This window comes from Capsicum annuum, chromosome 10, assembly GCF_002878395.1.
Source record: "Capsicum annuum cultivar UCD-10X-F1 chromosome 10, UCD10Xv1.1, whole genome shotgun sequence".
NCBI lineage: Eukaryota > Viridiplantae > Streptophyta > Magnoliopsida > Solanales > Solanaceae > Capsicum > Capsicum annuum.
The window spans coordinates 176,776,576-176,797,882 of NC_061120.1; the positions used below are offsets into that span (position 1 = coordinate 176,776,576).

A 21,307-nucleotide genomic window follows, 5' to 3' on the forward strand; every position below is an offset into this window, starting at 1 on the left:
TACGACAGTTTATTAAAACCTGTTTTGGCAGTTTCAAGGGAATGACCTCCCTGCAAAGCACAAGATTTGGGGTAATATTGGAAGGTGGAAATTTCGCCTGGAGGTTGGTGTATGCACCATAGTTTTTTAGTTATAGTCAAGTAAGAAGAAGTGATATCTGGTACCATTTGTTGTCTATTGTGTTTCAGTTACCACATTATTTTTTGTTATTGTTTTTCATCTGAATGCTTACTCATGCTTTCTTTATTAGTAGCCATGTTTTCTTTATTGCCGTAGTTCCTTTTTCATAACTATTTTGATGTGTTGCACTTAAACTGAGGGTCCTTCAGAAACAACCTATGTACCTCCATGAAGGGGTAAGGTTTGCATGCATTTCTATCATTTTTAGACTCAACTTGTGGGATTAATACCGGGTATGTGGTTTTAGTTGAGTGAGAATTTGTGGTAATTGCTTATATTAGCTAACTAATGACATTCGAGTGATAATCTTGATTTGGTGTATGCATCAGACGCTAAGCACACTTCAGTCATGGGTGTCTTTTGACATGCGGCGGCGATGTCAAAACACATAATATTATCCGTTTGTTGTACGAAGAGCAGATTCTTTAAAAATCGCTGTCACAAATTAATGGTTCATGAAATATGGTCCTCTCATTGATGGTTGTCCAACTTGGCTACAAAAGAAATGTGGTTATTTGTTTTGTTTAATGCAATACAGTTCAAAATCAGCAATTGCCATCTGCCTCGTTATGTAGCCCTGACTTTGTATTTATACATATGAACAATCCGGTGATCCGCAATTTGTTTTTTGAACACCCAAAGTATGGCAAGAAATTCACAATAATACAATACTTATCTCCATGGATCGGTCTTTGCCCTGGAAAAGGAAACTGAAAGTTAAAAGGAAAATAAATTGCATCCAAAAAAGGTTACGAAGCACATAAACTCTGTTTCACTTTGTTTGACATAGTTTGACATCACAAAGTTTAATAAAACTTCTGAAAATTGTTATCTTATTAGACATGCGAATCTCAATAATCTATATAAATATATAAAAGAGAATCAAGGCATTGCTGATGTGGCATGCCTCAATAATCAAGAAATGAATTTATTTATTTTCTCAAATTTTTGAATATTTTTTGCATTTTAAATTAACAAAATTTTAGTTAAATACTAAATATGAAAAAAAGCATCCTAAAGGATGTAACATATAAGTTATTATCTAATTGTTAAATATGATCATGAACTTAATGGTCATCCGTTTAAACATTTATGGTTAATGCATGCATATCCTCCTGACTCTTACTTTTCTTTCATTTGCTCTTATATACTACCATGTTCATTTCATATGGATATTCGTTTAACTTTTCCTTTGCATTTGGTGAGTGTATTAATTTCGTAGAAAAAGAATTGATTTTTAAAAATCTTTTTTTTGCTTCCTTAGAAATCAGGCAAATACTGGAAATTAAATTGCACAGACTTGTCGGAAGCATGGATACTTTGTTCTTTGTTAAGTTCGTTTCTATTAGAATTTTAAGTTAACTTCACTCTTAAAAACAGAACAAAGGCAAGAAACAGAGAAAGTATTTGTTGCTGGAAAGCTGTGTTTTTCATTACACTGAAATTATGCTTAAATAGAAAAAATTGCAACAACCAAATCCTATAACTAAGCAACTACTTGCACATGATTTCATGATTAGCAACATCCTAAAAAACTGAACCATTAACACCTAAAAAGCAACAACTAAACTAAGTTGAGAACATGGCTAAAAAAGCTGGATAATGTCCAGCAACTACTCCTACTTTTACTGCAGAAAGTGAGGCAATAATCAACACTCCTTCTTGCTTCAGTTACTGCAAATTCTAAGTCTTTCTCTGAGAAATTCAAATCTGCTCTTTGGCAAGGCTTTGGTAAACATATCTGCCAGTTGAAGATTCGTCTTGTAGTACTTTAACCCAATCGATCCTTGTTTCTGCACGTCTTTGTGAAAGAATAATTTGATATTGAAATGCTTGGTTTTTGCATGAAACAGGATTATTTGAGATAGCAATAGCTGCTTGATTATCTACAAACACCTCTGTGCACTTCTCTTGCTTTAAATTCAGATCAAGTAGTACTTTTCTAAGCCATAAGGCTTGATTTGCAGCAGCTGTTGCTGCAATGAACTCAGCTTCAGCCATCGACTTTGCAACAATTTCTTGCTTTTTAGAGCACCAAGAAAATACACCTGAACCAAGACTAAAACAATAACCAGAAATGCTCTTCATATCTTCAGAAGAACCACCCCAATTACTATCAGAATACCCCTGCAACACGTGCTTTTGATTTGCATTAAACTTGATTCCAAAATTCAGTGTTCCCTTAACATATCTTATCACCCTCTTTGCTGCTCTAAAATAAGTGTTAGTTGCACAATTAGTGAATCTAGATAGAAGACTTACAACATATAAAATGTCGGGTTTAGTTGCTGTAAGATACATGAGACATCCAACCATACTTCTGTAAAGAGTCTTATCTATTTTTTCAACTTCATTATTTTTGCTCAACTTCTCTTTTTGACACATCGGAGTAGTTGTTTATTTGCAATTTTCCATCCTAAACTTTTTCAAGATGTCTCTTGCATACTTCTTTTGACAGATGAAAACTTCATTTTGCTCTTGCTTGATTTCCATTCCTAGAAAATAAACCATTTCTCCCAAGTCCGTCATCTCGAAAGTATGCTGCATATCTTCTTTAAATTTATGAACAAGCTCATAATTGCTTCCTGTAACATACATATAGTGAAATAACAATAAGATTTGGTTCATCACCTTTAATGTAGAGAGTAGCTTTACTGAGGCTTTTTCTAAAACCTAACTGCACCAAATGTTCATTAATCCTATTGTACCAAGCTCTGGGCGTCTGCTTTAGTCCATACAAAGCCTTTTTGAGTTGATACACTTCATCTTCATGCCCTTTGACTGCAAATCCTTCAGGTTTCTCAACATAAATTTCCTCCTCAAGATAGCCATTCAAGAATGCTGATTTAACGTCTAGCTGAAACATTTTCCAACCATTTTGTGCAGCTATAGCTAACAACAATCTGATAGTTTCTAATCTAGCAACAGGAGCAAATGTATTAGAAAAATCAATACCAAAAATTTGAGCATATCCCTTTACAACAAGTCTGGCTTTGTGCTTGTTGATAGAGCCATTTGCGTTCAGCTTAGTTCTGAAAATCCACTTCACTCTTATGACTTTCCTGTCTTCAGGACTTTTCACAAGTTTCCAAGTCTGGTTCTTCTCAATCATGGTGAGTTCTTCCTTCATTGCAACTCTTTATTTTGGATCTTTTCCAGCTTTGTAAAAATCTGTTGGCTCAAGAACAACCACGTTGCATCTCTGATAGATATCAGAGAGTGATCTTGTGCTTTTCACCGGAACATCATCCACCAATTCATCTTTTTTTAGACGAGGTATTTTACTTTGATCTGGAAATAGCACCACTTCTGCTTCTTCCCAGTTCCATTTTTTATTTTCCATGAAATGAACATCTCTACTACCAGAATTTTCCTTGTATGAGGGTGGAAAACTCTATAAGCCTTAGAAACATTGCTATAACCCACAAATATTCCAGCTTTCGCCTTTTTTTATCAAGCTTATCTCTTTTACTCAATGGCACATAAGTAAAGAACAAACATCTAAACACTTTGAGATTTTTTTAAAGAAGGTGTATAACCATACCAGATTTCAAATGGTGTCTTTCCTTCTAATGCTTTTGTTGGAAGCCTATTGAGTAGAAAAACTGATGTATGAGCAGCTTCTGCCCAATACTCTTTTAGAAAACACTTCTCATGCAACAAACATCGAGCCATTCCATTATGGTACGATTTTTCCTCTCACTAACTCTATTTTGCTATGGAGTATATGGAGTAGTGAGTTGGTGTTCATTCCGACTTCTTCACAAAATGTATTAAATTGATCAGATGTATACTCCTTTCTGTTGTCTGACCTTAATGATTAAATCTTACAGCCACTTTGAGTTTCAATCCACTGCTTGAATTTCCAAAAAAATAGTGGCAACCTCTGACTTGAATTTGAGAAAATAAATCCAACACATTCTCATATAGTCATCGATGAAAATAATGTAATACTTACTCCCTTTGAGTGACGGAGTTCGGTGAGGACCAGCCAGATCTGTGTGGATTAATTTTAGCTTCTCAGTGGCTCTCCAGGTTGCTTTCTTGAAAGGTAGCCTTGCTTGCTTGCCAAATTGACAAGTTTTGCAATCTGGTATTTTGACTTCAAGATTAGGCAGCCCTCAAACCAGATCTTTCTTTTGTGAGTTTATTACCGCAACATGGTTGAAATGTCCAAGTCTTTTGTGCCAAAATTGTGCATTGATTTTAGTTGCAAAATAAGATTTTTGCTCATGATCTAAAAGATCCAATGTAAAGCTCCTTCCCTTCATCATTACCTTGAATAAGTTTTTGCCATCTTCATCCTTGATTTGACAGTAATTGGTTTCAAAGAGAAGTTTGAAACCATTCTTAAGCATCTGCCCGATACTTAACAAACTATGACTAATATTAGGTACAAAAAACACATTTTTGATTAGTTTTGTACCTGAGGAGCATTTCATTTTCGTAGTACCTTTGCCTTCGGCAGGAATGTAGTCTCCATTACCAACTTGTACTTTGGAAATTACTAAAGTATCCAACTTCTTGAAGAGATCATGATCAAATGTCATGTAGTTTATGCAACCACTGTCAATAAGCCACTTATCACTCGAGCAACTATTTGCCAAACATGTCGCTACAAAGAGTTGCTCTTCATCTTCTTGATTAGCTACCTGTGCAACATTAGTTTGCTGAGTATTGTTCTTGCAAACCTTCTGATGATGTCCTATCTACTGACATTTCTCATACTGTTGGTGTGGCCTTCTCCAACATTTGAATGGTAGATGACCCTTTTTTCCACAATGCTTGCAAGGAGAAAAATCACATTTTGTTCCCCTGTTGATCCCAGGAGAATGAGAACTTGAGTTTTCCTTTTTGTTCTGCTTCTTCTTTTCTTTGTCTCCCTGGTTTGATTGAACTTTTACAGGCAGTGCACCCTCAATATATCTTTCAGACCTCATTAGTCTTCTCTATTCTTGTGCCTGCAAAACATTCAATAGTTCTACCAAACTAATCTGTGACAGATCCTCGAGCAGCTAGTTGCCAAATATGTCGCTACAAAGAATTGCTCTTCATCTTCCTGATTAGCTACCTGTGCAGCATTAGATTGCTGAGTATTGTTCTTGCAAACCTTATGATGATGTCCCATCTACTGACATTTCTCACACTATTGGTCTGGCATTCTCCAGTATTTAAATGGTGGATGACCCTTCTTTCCACAATGCTTGCAAGGAGGAAAATCACGTTTTGTTCCCCTGTTGACCCAGGAGAATGAGACTTGAGTTTTCCTTCTTATTCTTCTTCTTCTTTTCTTTGTCACTCTGGTTTGATTGAACTTTTACAGGTAGTTCACCCTCAACAGATCTTTCAGACCTCATTAGTCTTCTATGTTCTTGTGCCTGTAAAGAATTCAATAGTTCTGCCAGACTAATCTATGACAGATCCTTAGAATTTTTCAGCGAGGAAATAGTTATTTCAAACTTTCGGGGACTATTACGAGAATTTTTTGATCCAATCTAGAATTAGGAAATTTAGAGCCAAGTAATCTTACATTATTGGCAATGTTGAGTAATCTATCAGAATAGTCTTTGATTGCCTCTGAATCCTACATCTTTCGAAGTTCAAATTCTCAGATCAGGTTAAGAGTATGCATACCTTTGATCCGTTCATCTCCTTCATATTCTTTCTTTAAGAAATTTCAGACCTCAAAAGCTGATTTCAATGTCATAATCCTGACAAAGATTTCAGATGAGACTGCAGCGAATAACGTTGCTCTAGCCTTTGATTTTCTTATTTTATTTTCCTTGTGATTCTTAATCTGAGCCATGGTTGGATTTTCAGGCAAGGGAGGAACTTCATAGTCCTCCTCAACAGCTTTTCAAAGATCGTTCGCCTCTATGTGTGCCTCCATTCTTGCTGCCTAGATATGATAGCCTTCACCTTTGAAGACTGGTGGTGCTAGTGCAGTGAAAGGAGTCTCTGAATCCATAGAAGAAAAAATAAGAAGAGAAAGATATGTTTCCCTCAAATGCAGGTCCCTCAAGAAGAGAGCTTTGGAACCAATTTGTTAGAATTTTAAGTTAACTTTACTCTTAGAAACAGAACAAAGGCAAGAAATAGAGAAAGTATTTATTGCTGGAAAGCTGTGTTTTTTATTAAACTGAAATTGTGCTTAAATAGAAAAAATTGCAACAACCAAAACCTATAATTAAGCAACTACTTGCACATGATTCCATGATCAGCAACATCCTAAAAAACTTAACCATTAACACCTAAAAAACAACAACTAAACTAAGTTGAGAACATGGCTAAAAAAACTGGATCATGTCCGGCAACTACTCCTACTTTTACTTCAGAAAGTGAGGCAATAATCAACAGTTTCTAACATAAGTCTTTTCATTTTCTTTCCTCTGTTATTATAGGTGAAAGGCACTGAAAACTTTTCTCTTTGCATTGGTGAGAATCTTTATGTTGTTGAAATGGTCTTATTTTCTATTTGGGTGTACAGTAGATTGCAAATGATTCGAAATATGAAGATATTTTTTTTCCCCATCTTTAATTGTTTTTTGATGAAGCTGTTTCCTATTTATGAAAGGGTTTTTCTTTCATCAAGATGAAGAACAATGTCTGATGGTGATGTAAAATTTTTGTAGATATAAATTTAAAAATCATTTATACATGTTTGGTATCCCTATATATAGCAGTATTACTTCAATGCATTGTATTTTTTTAATTTTCTTTAAACTTTTATCTAAGAAGTTATACATATTATACTATAACTATTTAATTTGTTCGTTATTTTTAATTTGTGTTAAGTTTGGGTATTAAAATATGCACCCATCTAGTCTCTATGACGTTGATAAAATATTTTTGTGGCAGCTATTCATCAAGGTTTAATTGGGATCAAAACTCTCAAAGTTGGATCTATAGGCAAATTTGCAAAAGGTTCTTGAAAACCAAGTAGAAGAACTCTATGAAAATGTCATTAATCTTCCTTGACATTTATGTTGCACAATTTTTTTTGTTTAAAGTACAATTTCTAAATAATAATATGCCTACATGAAATAATTATGCTCTTTGCCTATACGGATAGCTCCTCAAATCATTCTCTGCTAAATTGTAAATTGTTACTTTTAAAAACTACTACAAATATGCATATTTATGTAGAATGACACATGATTTTATGGTTGTTGCTTTGGATTGGGAATGTTCTATATGAACCTATATTGTAAAAGAGATATATGAAAAGTCTATATACTAATATTACCTTTCTATAGGAATGTTTTTATTATCATTCTTTTATTTTTTGTTTTTCATTATATATAACCTTTGTGTTTATAAGAGAATATATTTTATAAGTTATGACTGCGTGAAGCGCGGTCAAGTACACTAGTGAAATATAAAAATGTATAAGTAAACAGTGCCAAACAAAATGGAACAAAGGGAGAGTGCAACTAAGGGCATAAATATGGAGTAAATAACTTACAGGCATTCTGACCTACTTGTCGAGAACTCCATCATTTTCGGACACTAGATACTTTTGAGGGTCTTGCTTTCGGCTTATTCTGATCCATGAAGCAGAGGACAAAGGAAAGAAAAAAAAACATAAGAGGAAGCAGGAATATGTTAGGTGGAGTTAGAAGTTCAACTTTATAGGTTCTGTATTTTAGAGCAAAAGTTCCAAAGTTCCCGTATTGAGGCTTCTAGCTCGTGTTTATACAAGGATGGTATACACAGGGATGGTTGTTGCAACTCTTTACTCTTCAGCAGCTTCGCTGACCTTAATCTCCAAGAATCGTTCAACTGGCTGACGACAAATAGGACAACGATTTGTCTGGAACCTCAAAACTTTTGCACATCCACTGTATATGCACTAGATTTAAGATGTACAATTAGTTTTACATATCCATCAGTAGTTTTGCATTACAATCATTTAGACAAGAAAAACAAAGCAACAGGCATCCCATATATGGCCTCTTCATTCAACAAATTCCAGCAAGGCAAGGCACCATTCTCAAAAAAGTAAAATATAAAAAATAAAAATACCAATAATACAAGGCAATGAAATTTATGCACACTAAATTGTTAGATATGCATAAATCTGGCCTTGTAGTAGTGGCAGAACCAGAATTTTTACTAAGAGAATTCAAAATATAAAGAAGCTAAGGGAAACCAATATATGTTATACATAATTTTGACTATGATATACATAATTTAGTTTTTCAAAGAAGGGAATTTAGATGAACCCCTTTAATTTTGACACCCTAGCTCCACCCCTTCTTGCAGCCAAGGAAGGAAAAAGCCATAAAGTGTAACAAGGGTAAAAGAAAGACAAGTAGGGATTTAAGGGCTGGGATGAGTGTTTTTTTTAAATCAATAAGCAACTAGTTGGAAGTGTAGCTGTAGAAACTATAGATAAGTCGTTATAACAGTGAATTCAAGATCACATTTTGATGAAAAGTTCTTTAAAGATTCGACAGAATAAAATCGTTAAGAATAGTTAAAAGCCATACCATATGCCGACATGGAAGTACAGTAGTGTCCCGAGGTTCAGTAAGGCACACGACACATTCCTTCCCGTTATCATTTCCATCAAAGTCCTTATCGAATGAATTCCCAATGCCATAAATCTCTTGCAATTCATATCTCATGCCATTGACCCTTAGGATTTACTTCACCACCCAAATTTTGAATTCGCCTTTGTCCTTCTCAAAAACTGCTTGAGTAATCTGGGAATTTGTGGATACAGACACTGCATTTTTATCCTCTGGTCCACTTTGGGCATCTTGGAATGCCTCCACCTTTACCGCCAGCTGATATACATCTACATCACCTCCTTTTAACAGTTCTGCTTCTTCAAACATGGAAAGATCAATGCTGGTTCCAGAGGATTGTCTAAATTTCTGAGATAAAGCTTTCTGAAAGTTAATAGTTATTGGTGGAAGTAAACTTTCCTTTTTAGGAGTCAAGCAACAACCTTCACCTTCTTTTGCAAAGAAAATGACAGTAATGCTTCAATTGAAAACAAAAAAAGGTACTTTTACTATCTCAGAGCTGAAAATATTGTGCAGACAGAGACAGAGCCAGAATTTTTAGTTTATGTCTATATGGGTTTTGAGTTACAACTTTTCTTGCTTAGTAGGTATTGTATAGAGTATTTATACATATTAAATAGGTCTTTTAACACAAGCAAAACGTTTGAGACTAGATACCAGAGAAAATTGAAGGAAAGGTGTCTTTTAAGTCTTGAATAAAAGATTGGTGACATTGACCAATTTAAAGAGTCAAACATCATTAGGAAACTTGATTAAGTTAATTGTGGACTTGATTAATATTTTCAAAACTTTCAAATATTTTCAAAAATATAAATCAACCCAACCCACACCCCTCTTCAATCCAAATCAACCACTCTCTCTCTTGAGACAGCTCTCTCCACTCTCTCCCAACCAACAGTTCTGCAAAATTTCTCCCTTCAACCTCCGACGAAAAATATTCGGGCGAGTTCCTTTTCAACTTTCAACCATCAATTGACATGAATACTTATCCAGCGACAACAACTTCGAGTTCTTGTCGTCCCATTTTTTTCACAAGTAAAAAATTATGAAGAAACAGAGAAACTTGAGCCAACTACTCTTCTAGTATTGAAATATGGACTGAATAAAACCCTAATTTCTGGCATTTCTTCTTCTTGTTATCACACTGTTGATTCAAATTTATTGGTGATTTTTGGTCACTGATAATGTTCTTAGTGTGTGTGTGTGTGTTGGTGTTGCCGGGTTATTTTTTATTTGTCTTGGTAAAAATGGTGTTGCAAAAGATAAAACATCTGATTTAACAGATGAAATATCTGATGTGACAGATGAATATATCTGATGTAACAGATGGAAACATCTGATGCAACAGATGAAAATTTGATGCAACTTTAAAATCTGATGCAACAGGTGAACAATCTAACAGATCATTCATCTGTTGCGACATACGACTCTTCTATTTGAAAGAAATCTAAACAATATTGATCCAACAGATAACTGATTAGTGATCTATTTTTATTTTTTCCAATGATTTACTCTTTATTTTGCAACAGATTAGTGACTATTTTTATTCTTTCTAACGGTTTACTCATTCGTTGCAACAGGTCGGTTATATGTTGCAATGGATAACATACCTGGTGCAATATATTAGTGATCTATTTATATGGTTTTCAACAGATTACTCATCCATTGCAACAGTTTGATTATATGTTGCAATAGATAAACTACCTGGTGCAACAGATTAGTGATCTGTTTTTATTCTTTCCAATGGTTTACTCATCCGTTGTAACAGGTCGGTTATATATTGAAACAAATAACATACCTGGTGCAACAGATTAGTGATCTACTTTTATGGTTTCCAATGTATTACTCATCCATTACAATGGGTCCGTTATATGTTGCATCAGATAAAATGTCAGGTGCAACAAATTAGTGATCTATTTTTATGGTTCCCACAGATTACTCATCCATTGCAACGGGTCGGTTATATGTTGCATCAGATAAAATACCAGGTGCAATAGATTAGTAATATATTTTTATGGTTTTCACGAATTACTCGTCCATTGCAATAGGTCGGTTATATATTGCAACAGATAACATACCTGGTGTAACAGATTAGTGGTCTGTTGGAACTGTTATATTACTATTATGCATTAATCAATTATAATATATGTTATGTTTCTGTTAATTTAAGATAATATGGCTCCCAAAAAAAAGAAATCGAATTAAGTCTAAGTAAAGGAACAAGTGTAGCAGCTCGGCTACATACACCACTCTATGAGCTTGCTTTACAGGCATTATCTCAATCAGAAGCAGAAGGTAATGAACATGGGGAGGAGGAATCTTTTAAAAGAGATGATCCAAACGCTAATAGCCTTTTCACCAAAAAGTTGGTCAAAACCTTCAGCATTGATTGTTATCTATGAGAATGCAGTGCGATGGTGCCACAGATTTAACAGGTGATCTCGTGGTTAAGTCAGTCATAGAAAAATCTTTCGATGCCCTCAAAAAAATACTCTGAGAACAAAAATTGGATTCTTATTTCAGGGAAATCTGCTTTGGGTAATATCTTGATTTGTCGGAGGACAACAATGCTCGTTTTCAGATAAAAATGGTATATGATATTCTCAAGCGCAGATTTATGTATGAAAACAAAGATAAGATGGATGAGGTATGGATAAATTAATGTGACATGCCTATTTGTTTTGGTTGGAAGGAGTTTGCCATAGTTACCGGACTAAAATGTTATTCTCTTTCTCCTTCTCAAGTTATACCTACTCTGACCTAAAAAAAAGCACCCCACACACCCAAAAAAGGCAAAGGCAAGTCGAGTAATCGTGATGACCTGGTGTCCATTGTTGGTCCAAGCTTCAAAAACAAAAATCTGATAGAAACATTAAAAGGTAAAGGCCTTTCAAACAAGAACAAATAACCACTGTGCTTGGTTTGATTTGTACATAATGTTCTTTGGGCGAGAGACGTTAACAACAACATAAGCCTCAATTTAATAAATCTCTTCGAGGATCTTGAGGCATTTAACAACTATCCTTGGGGTTATGAAAGCTTTAAAATGACTGTCGAATATTTATTGACTCTGTTAACGCTAAAAACAGTCAACTTATATGGCTTTCCATGGGCCTTCATGGTAAATATTCTTTTATTATGATATGATTCATCATTTTTTATTCAATAATGCTTTTGATTTATTGGCGTTATGTTATAGGATTGAACATTTGAAGCCATTTCTTATTTGAGATAACAAGTAAACTACCAGGAAGAAGTTTCCTATCCAAGAATTCTGAGATGGTTGTCAGCCAAAATCGATAAAAATGCAAAATTTCTTAATCTTTTCAATCCCCCCAAGAAAGCAGTAAGTCCAATTCTAATCAAATTTTTATTTTAATTAATGATTAAATAATTTCACCATCATTCTTAATGTATGTACCAATTTATTTTAGATTATCCATTCGTGGCTTGTTCCGACCAACCGAGAGTTGAAGATGTCATTTTTTCTTACTTTATGGTCTGTGCAAACTTTATAGAACCCTAAGGTCGTTGATGGAATAAAAATGAAATTATTTAGAGAAACAACTATCATAAGAAAAATAATTTTGGAGGGTGGGGCTAGCGATGCTCCTCTTACAGTTTTTGAAATAACAAGCCATTATGATTATGATCATAATGGTTGTACAAATTTTTCTCCAGATTTTACCATATCTAGCGAATGTTCTGCATGCAAATGTCAAGACTGCAAGGTGAAACACGATGGAGTGATTAATGCTATTAATTCACTAACTGCTTCTATAAAGAAAATGATATCTAAGAGAGGTGTCATTCCATCAAAGGGGATTTCATATCCATACACTCCACTAAAGATCAAGGCGAATAAGAGGAGAAAGAAAGACACTTCCAAGGCATCATCAAGCATAAAAAAAGCAAGATTGCAATGCTCCTGTCTTTGTCTTGCACTGATGTTTAGTGTGCAAGGGCCACAAGAGAGCAGCATGAGTTGAAGAAGGTGAATGTACATCATCTGCTCCAAAAAACAAATAGACACATATCTGTTTCAATAGATGAAACAGTTGCTAAAACTTATCAAATAGATATATACATCTGTTGCAGCTGTTGTCTAACCTGTTGCATCAGATTCGTTATCTGTTTCAACAGATGAGTCTTATGTTGCAACAGATGGGTAGTCTGTTCAAAATTATCGTACTGCTCTGATTTACCTATTCGAATTTGTCCCAATAGATAATCCATATAATGCAATATAAGACTCATCTATTGCAACAGATGGACAATCTGTTGTATATCTCTACTTAGCATTGACAATTCTGGATTTTCAAGTGGATGTCACAGTAGAAGCTACTGCCGAAGAGCATAATATCATAGTTGATAATCTATCAACTGCTTCCAAAGAAGAAGAAAAAGCCTGTCAGTTTCAGAGAACGGAAGAATTACCCGTTTGAAGGGTTTAATATCTCGGACGAGGCTCCAAAAAAACTAACACAGTTGATCAATGACTATTCAGAATGGATTGCCGATGGGCTGTTAAAGCATCATGCCAGTAGGTACATAAATCAATTTTATAGATATTAGTTTACACAATTCTTGTTGTAAGAACCTGACATTAACACATAGAAATCATCATGTAGAAAATAAATCACGAGCGCTACAATGTAAACGAATCGAGTCTTGGTTTTGATATGTTCGACTTTGTTGTTGCACATCCCGAAATGAAGAATTAGTTCTATTTGATGTCACATCCCCAAAGTTGCTGGAATGATGAGGTTTAAATGTCATACATATTACTATTAATTAAAACTTTATTTAATTGCATCTGCGTATTGATTTTTTTATCACATAATCTGAAATATTTGATAATATGTGCAGCACATCGATGCCATTTTTTACTACCTCCGAAAGAAGGCCAAGTTACAAACACAAAAATAATACAGATATACGATAGGCAATTATTTGTACAAAGTTTACATCAATAATGCCTACGATAGGTATTGTCAACAACAGCCGGAAGTTTTCCAAAATGAGGAATGCTTAATCAATATCATCAAAGGTTTTAGCATTCCGACTGGCTTACCTTGGCATTTGGTCGATGAAGTGTACATCCTAATCAATTATGGTGATGAATTCCATTGGGTGTTGGCTATCGTCGTTCTAAAAGAGAGGCGCATCCGAGTTTATGACTCGATGTCGCGAAGGAGATGTTTTGGGCCGTCGTCTGAGATATAAAAGCTGGCTAAAATATTGCCTATTTACCTTGATATGAGTGACTTTTTAGACCAAAAGGTTCGTACTGATTAATCGATGATTGAAGCATACCGGGATAAAACGGATAATCCATTTGATGTACAATATGTTGAAGGAATTTCTCAATAAATCATTGGTAGCCTGTAAGCCAAGAATCAGAAACCAAATAAAGGAAGCGAAGAAGTTTAAATGTCATGATTTAGTTTCATTTCACAAATTTCACAACGCTTGCATGAACTGCAAGATATGGATTATCTATTTTTATAATGCAGGGATTGTGGTCCTTTTGTTGCTTCCTACGCCGAGTATTTGAGTGATGGATTACAAGTACCAAATGCTAGACTTGATGCCGGATTACTCCGCAAAACATATGCTGCTCTTTTATGGAAATACGGAGAAGCAAAAGCTCAGAAGCCATACGCAACCGACGTTAAAGATCCAGGACGACCAAAGCCAAATTTCGTAGCACCGGATGAAGAACAACTTGTCCATATTGATTAGATCTTTATAGCTTGAGTCCGTCAATGTAATAACCTATCCTCCTTGGTTTAGCTTGTTGATTTATTTGTAAAGTAGATCGTTTGTACCCATAATGATTTTTTTTACATTTCATTTATTTGTTGAGTTATTTATGTAATTTATGAAGGCTTAAATTTATTTTATTCCAACTATGAATATAATTTAATCCTTAATTTTGAACATGTTAATTGAAATGGAGTACTAGATTCAAATATCGCAATAGATAATACATCTTCTGCAATAGACGACATATTTTATTAGACAAATTTAGACACATATTGCCACAGAGATGCAACACGTAGGTCATCTGCTGGAAATTATATAACAGGTCTTTTTACTTTTTTGATTTGCTCCAACAGATTACCGATCAGTTGCAATAGATAGATTATATATTACAACAGATCGTATATCTGTTACGACAGATAGACTAGGAACATCTACATAATACAATAGATGATCAACCTATTACAAAAGATAATCATTTTTCACAACAGGTACTATATATTTTACGACAGATATAAAATTTGTTGCATTATAAAAATTCAACTTGGCCTGACATAAAAATTATTGTCACTACATGTAAAGTGAATTAACTTGAAATAAAAATTTGTTATCGTGTGTGTCTCTGTCTTTGTACATGTTCTTTTTTATACACGGGATCCAACCATTTAGTTAGTACCCCATATGCCCAGACCCATTGCATCTTTCCCACAATGGTATCACACACACCAGTTATTTATGTGCCGGTCAGCAAACACTCAATGTATGTAAGCGAGTACGACCCGCACGCTGCACCAGTTGTATTTCTTGAGAGCTGAATGTTCTTATTTCAACCTTCAAAATCCTATGATTCCTTTGCCAAGATTTCAGCCGGCAAGTAATCCATCAGCTTACTCTGCGTCAACAACTTGGGCAACAACTTGAAGAGTGACTGCATGTGGGTTAAAAACGTCTTCTCGCTGAAGACAGGTAAGTTACAGTCATAAAACTTAATCTTTCCCTCGTATAGTAGTATCTCAACAGTGAGAAAATGTGTGACATTCATGTTCATGACTACAAGGATTCTCTTTGCCTTGGTCCAGCTCTTGTCGTGTAGTTATGACCTCTTTTCTCTAACATAGTTAATCGCTTCTTTATCCCATTGGAATGTAGAAACTAACTGATCAAATCCTGAGCCACCGAAATCAGCTATCTTACAGAGTTTAGCGTACCTATCCTTGAAATTATTGTAGAAGTTGAGGTCCATTATCCTATCGGCAACATCATAAGCATCCGGGTACGCTAATTGCCTGCCTCTCATGAGGCAGAGAATTTCATCAACATACTGTGGTATAAGAAAACAATTTTTAAATAGGTTAGTAATTGTAAGGAATAAAAACACAGAGAAAAAATCGATGTAGAGGGCTCTCTGAATCAGTTCACAGATTACATAGCCAACGCAACTTATACAACAGATGTGTATTATGTTGCAACAAAATACCAAGTTATTGCAACAGATTACACATCTGCTGTGTAGATTCTTCTTCATGGAGTAGATTGGAAGGCTTGGTTAGCAAAAGTGAACTTACCTTGTCCTCATACCACTCGCGCATATTTGTCATATTCAAGAAGTCTTTGGCGGCAAATGAATGCATGGTGTATTATTTTTAAACCTTCATCTTGATGAATTCTTTCAGTTCCTACTTCTTCTCCTTGCCAAGCGCCACGAATATGTTCACCTTCTTCGGTGGCCCCTGAACTTGAACAACTCTTGGAGCGGGAGAAGTTATAATTTTTGCAGATTTCAGAACGAAGAGAATTTGTCTAATTTTTCTTCTCTTCCTCCTAACCTCCACTATAGGAGTGCTTGGCTCCCTCACCTCGTTGGATGGTATGACACCCCTCCTGGATTTTTACTACTCAGTAGCTTCAGTAATAGTCTCTAGCTTTTTAAGGAGTTTATCCCCTCTGTCCTTATATACTTTGCATTTGCAATGAGAATATGAGGGTGAGGAGGGGTGACAGGGGCTACTATAAGGGTGGGAGGGACCAGTGTAGGGGTGACAGGGAGGACCTGTGCAAGGGGTATTTTCAAATATATTTATTTTTTGCTGCGAACCAACATGCTCATAATTACGACTGGCAGCAACAGTAGCATGATGGTTGCCGCCATAACAAACAACTCCACCAGCAACACCCCTAGAAGAAGCACCCAAATCTGTTGCAGTTTGAGGTTGGTCGTGAAGAGCTTCAACATTAGGCTGACCTTGCCTAACTGCTCTTCTTATGGATGTTGCTCCAGCCAATTCCTTCTTTATTAATTCCACCGTTGGGTCTTCTTTTGTATCAACAAGACCCAGAGTAAGAAAATAAGTCATCCCCAGCTCATCAATGGTAGGCACGATCCAAGGATGAACAACTTATAAAAACGACAGGAGGAATTTAAATCATATAATAATAATTTGCAGTCAGTTGGGTTACATGTGGCTCGGGTTACATGTTGTTAACATAACCAACTTATATAACAGATGATCTAGCTACCACAACAGCTGATCTGTATGTTGAAATAGATTGATAATATGTTGCATAGATCACCCATATGTTGTATAATTTGCAGTAGATGGGTAATCTATTAAGTAGGGTTTAGAGAATAAGAGCAACAGATGGTTAACCTATTGAAAAATATGGATCGTCTTTTGCAACAAATTATCCATCTGTTGTACTAGTTGCAGTTGATGGGTAATCTATTGTAACAGACGACCCATCTGTCGCAATAGATGGAACATCTATTTCAATATCTTTCTTTGAGGCAAATTATTTTAGTTGAAAAAAGACGTAATGCATCATCCGGAGGGTTAAAGAGATCAGCCTTGTTAATATTTTTTTGCTGCTCGCTGCTGCAGCCAACCACCTAAGGATCCTTAGATGAGAAACCTTATTCGGGTAATCCTTGAAATGCTTTCGGAGGGGAGGAATGGCTTCACATGCCCAAGCCTAAAAATTATAAACAGGAAGCAAGCAAAAAACAAAGTCATAACTATATTCAATATAAATTAATGAATGAGTAAAAATAGTGATCAATTTTACCATGAAAGCCCAAGGAAAGCCGTATAATTTGGTCTTCTTTGGCTTTAGTTTTTTCAGTAAATATTTGACAGTCAAGTAGTAGTTGTCGTATCCCCAGGGATAATCGTTGAATTTTCTAAAATCATCAGCAAGCGCCAACAAATCATGTTCTATAACTTTCCTGACGTCTCTAACCAATAAAATAGAATGGACAAATCAAACTAAGCATAATTTCTCCTTATAGTGCTTTGGTATGTCTTTATTTTTGAGATCCGCCATCAAATCCTCCACTCTGTAGCTAGGTCCAACAATGCCCAACAACCCATATTTTTTCCCTTGCATTTGTTGGACCCTTTATGGGGTGTTTTCTTAATGAGAGGTTCTTCTGGACGATCGCATCTCAAGCCCGTTACTATGGAAAACTCTTTCAATCCAAAACGAACCGGTATGCCACAGTAGTTGATCCGGACTTCATCCTTCTTTTTTCCATCCTCCTTCGAACCTTCATCATCCCCCGCATACTTGATCCTGCGCTTGAGGAGGTAATATACCATGATCATTGGAAAACGGAGAGGGCGGGCCCTAGACAGCTCAAGAAAGTATGCAAAGCAGCTTTTCTTAAAAAGTTCATCTATGTTTTCCTTCTTCATAATACTCTTAAGTTTGTTAAAAGGTTTTCCCAACTAACATTTAAGTAAAATATCATGAAATACTGTGTTAGGATTACTCATCGGCATCTCAACTCGAAACCCGATAATACTAATAGTTTTGACAAAATAATGCTAGATTTTGATGTTATTTCACGCTCCATTGGTGAGAAGGAGTTATCACTTTTCTTAGCTTCATTTTTCCCAGACTGAGATTATTCTAGAAGTTCCTCCGAATCTATCTGTAGTCTAGCCTTTTTTGTTGGGTGGTCAAAAGTTGATCCATTTTCAATTTCTTTTCTTTTGGGAGATATCTTTTAACTACAAATAATATAAAAATAAAAAATACATTGCATTTGATGTCTGGATAATTTTTTTAAAAAAGGTGAGACAAATTTCAATAAATTATTCTACGCCACATAACAAAAAAAATACTCCAACGGACAACCCCTCAGTTGGAACAGAAGGGGAACTAGAATCTGTTTGAAGACCTATTTAATATCTCCCAATAGATATTCCACCTGTTATAACAGATGGACAAATTTCAATAAATTATTCTATGCCACATTACAAAAAATACTCCAATGGATAACCCATTAGTTGGAATAAATGGGGAATCTGTTTGAAGACCTATTTAATATCTCCCAATAAATCTTCCACCCGTTGCAAAAGATGCACCACCACAACTAATACCACTACCAATGCCACCAAGACCACCACCAATGCCACCAATACCACCAACACCACCACCAATGCCACCAATACCACCAACACCACTTCCAAAAACCACAAATACCAACACCACCACTATCACCATAAACACCATCCAATAATACCACGACAGTCAACAAAACACTGAGAGAAAAACTAGGATTTTCTCGGGTGCTTCCTACTTTTTTAGCATCAAAACTCAAAATTGTTAACCCATTCTCGAACATAATACAACTAAAAGTCTTATTTTTCATTATTAACTAAAAATCCCTATTTTTTAGAATAAAACAAATGTAGAACCCTTCTCGAACTCTATTACCTGTGAAGATAGATACAATAATGTATACAAACGGGAATGAAGTCAAAATAAACAATTATATGTGGTCGTAAATGGGAAAAAAATCAATCTATTTTGAAAGGTTGAGCAATATGTTGAGTAGTTGTTGTTTGTATTGTTGAGAGAGAGAGGATACCCCGAGAGAGAGAGAGAGAGAGAAGAGCAAGAACTTTAGATTTGAAATAAAAAGTTTTTCATGCAAATGGATGATTTGTATGGGTTGATTTGTAATTTTGGAAAAGAATTTCAAGTTTTGAAATTGCTAATTTGGTTAGAATTGATCTTAATTAATTTTAAAAATTTTAAAAGATAGAGTTTTTAAAACATTGAGTTGATGAGAACTCATTTTAACTCAGAGTGATCGATCGATGACTCGGGTCGGGATGAACGCAATTCCAACGCCATGCAATTGCAAAGACTCGATTGGATTTGTAGTTGACCATGTGAGCTCATTCATTTATTCATAGTTCCACCTAAATAAACTTAGGTACTATCACTAACCTAACATTGAGTTGATGAGAACTCATTTCAACTCAGAGTGATCGACCGACGACTCGGGTCAAGATGAACGCAATTCCAACGCCATGTAATTGCAAAGACTCGATTGGATTTGTAGTTGACCCTGTGAGCTCATTCATTCATCCCTAGTTCCACCTAAATCAACTTAGGTACTATCACTATCCTAACATTGAGTTGATGAGAACTCATTTCAACTCAGAGTGATCGATCGATAACTTGGGTTGGGATGAACGAAATACCAATGCCATGCAATTGTAAAGACTCTATTGAATTTGTAGTTGAGCCTGTGAGCTCATTCATTCATCCCTAGTTTCACCTAAATAAACTTAGGTACTATCACTATCCTAACATTGAGTTCATGAGAACTCATTTCAACTCAGAGTTTTCGATCGGCGACTCAGGTCGAGATGAACACAATACCAATGCCATGCAATTGCAAAGACTCGATTGAATTTATAGTTGACTCTGAGAGCTCATTCATCCATCCCTAGTTCCACCTAAATCAACTTAGGTACTATCACTATCCTAACATTGAGCTGATGAGAACTCATTTCAACTCAGAGTTATCGATCAATGACTTGGGTCGAGATGAACGCAATACCAATGCCATGCAATTGCAAAGACTCGATTGGATTTGTAGTTGATCCTGTGTCATTCATTCATCCCTAGTTCAACCTAAATCAACTTAGGTACTATCACTAACCTAACATTGAGTTGATGAGAACTCATTTCAACTCAGAGTGTTCGATCGATGACTCGGGTAGGGATGAACGCAATACTAATGCCATGCAATTGCAAAGACTCGATTGGATTTGTAGTTGACCCTGTGAGCTCATTCATTCATCCCTAGTTCCACCTAAATCAACTTAGGTACTATCACTTTCCTAACATTGAGTTGATGAGAACTCATTTCAACTCAGAGTGATCGATTGACGACTCGGGTCGGGATGAATGCAATACCAATGCCATGCAATTACAAAGACTCGATTGGATTTGTATTTGACCCTGTGAGCTCACTCATTCATCCCTAGTTCCACCTAAATCAACTTAGGTACTATCACTATCCTAACATTGAGTTGATGAGAACTTATTTCAACTCAAAGTGATCTATTGATGAGTCGGGTCGGGATGAACGCAATACTAATGCCATACAATTGCAAAGACCCGATTGGATTTGTAGTTGACCCTGTGAGCTCATTCATTCATCCCTAGTTCTACCTAAATCAACTTAGGTACTATCACTTTCCTAACATTGAGTTAATAAGAACTCATTTCAACTCAGAGTGATCGATTGACGACTCGGGTCGGGATGAACGCAATACCAATGCCATACAATTGCAAAGACTTAATTGGATTTATAGTTGACCCTGTGAGCTCATTCATTCATCCCTAGTTCCACCTAAATCAACTTAGGTACTATTACTATCCTAACATTGAGTTAATGAGAACTCATTTTAACTCTGAGTGATCGATCGACGACTCGGGTCAGGATGAACACAATAGTAACACTATGCAATTGCAAAAACTCGATTGGATTTGTAGTTGACCTTGTGAGCTCATTCATTCATCCC

General features: G+C 35.6%; 1 protein-coding gene and 1 pseudogene across 1 annotated transcript; both read right to left on the reverse strand.

The window, feature by feature from the left end:
- Positions 1-112: 112 nt before the first annotated feature.
- The window catches only part of LOC107844917, a 74,534-nt pseudogene continuing 53,339 nt past the window's right edge, over positions 113-21,307 (reverse strand).
- On the reverse strand, positions 1,885-2,565 carry LOC124888152 (secreted RxLR effector protein 161-like). The gene has a single exon (XM_047398581.1). It carries the CDS (start codon positions 2,563-2,565, stop codon positions 1,885-1,887), a length of 681 nt encoding a protein of 226 aa, XP_047254537.1.

Coding starts and splice junctions, on each gene's coding strand:
- LOC124888152 (XM_047398581.1), bottom strand. CDS start 2,565: ATGTGTCAAAAAGAGAAGTTGAGCAAAAATAATGAAGTTGAAAAAATA.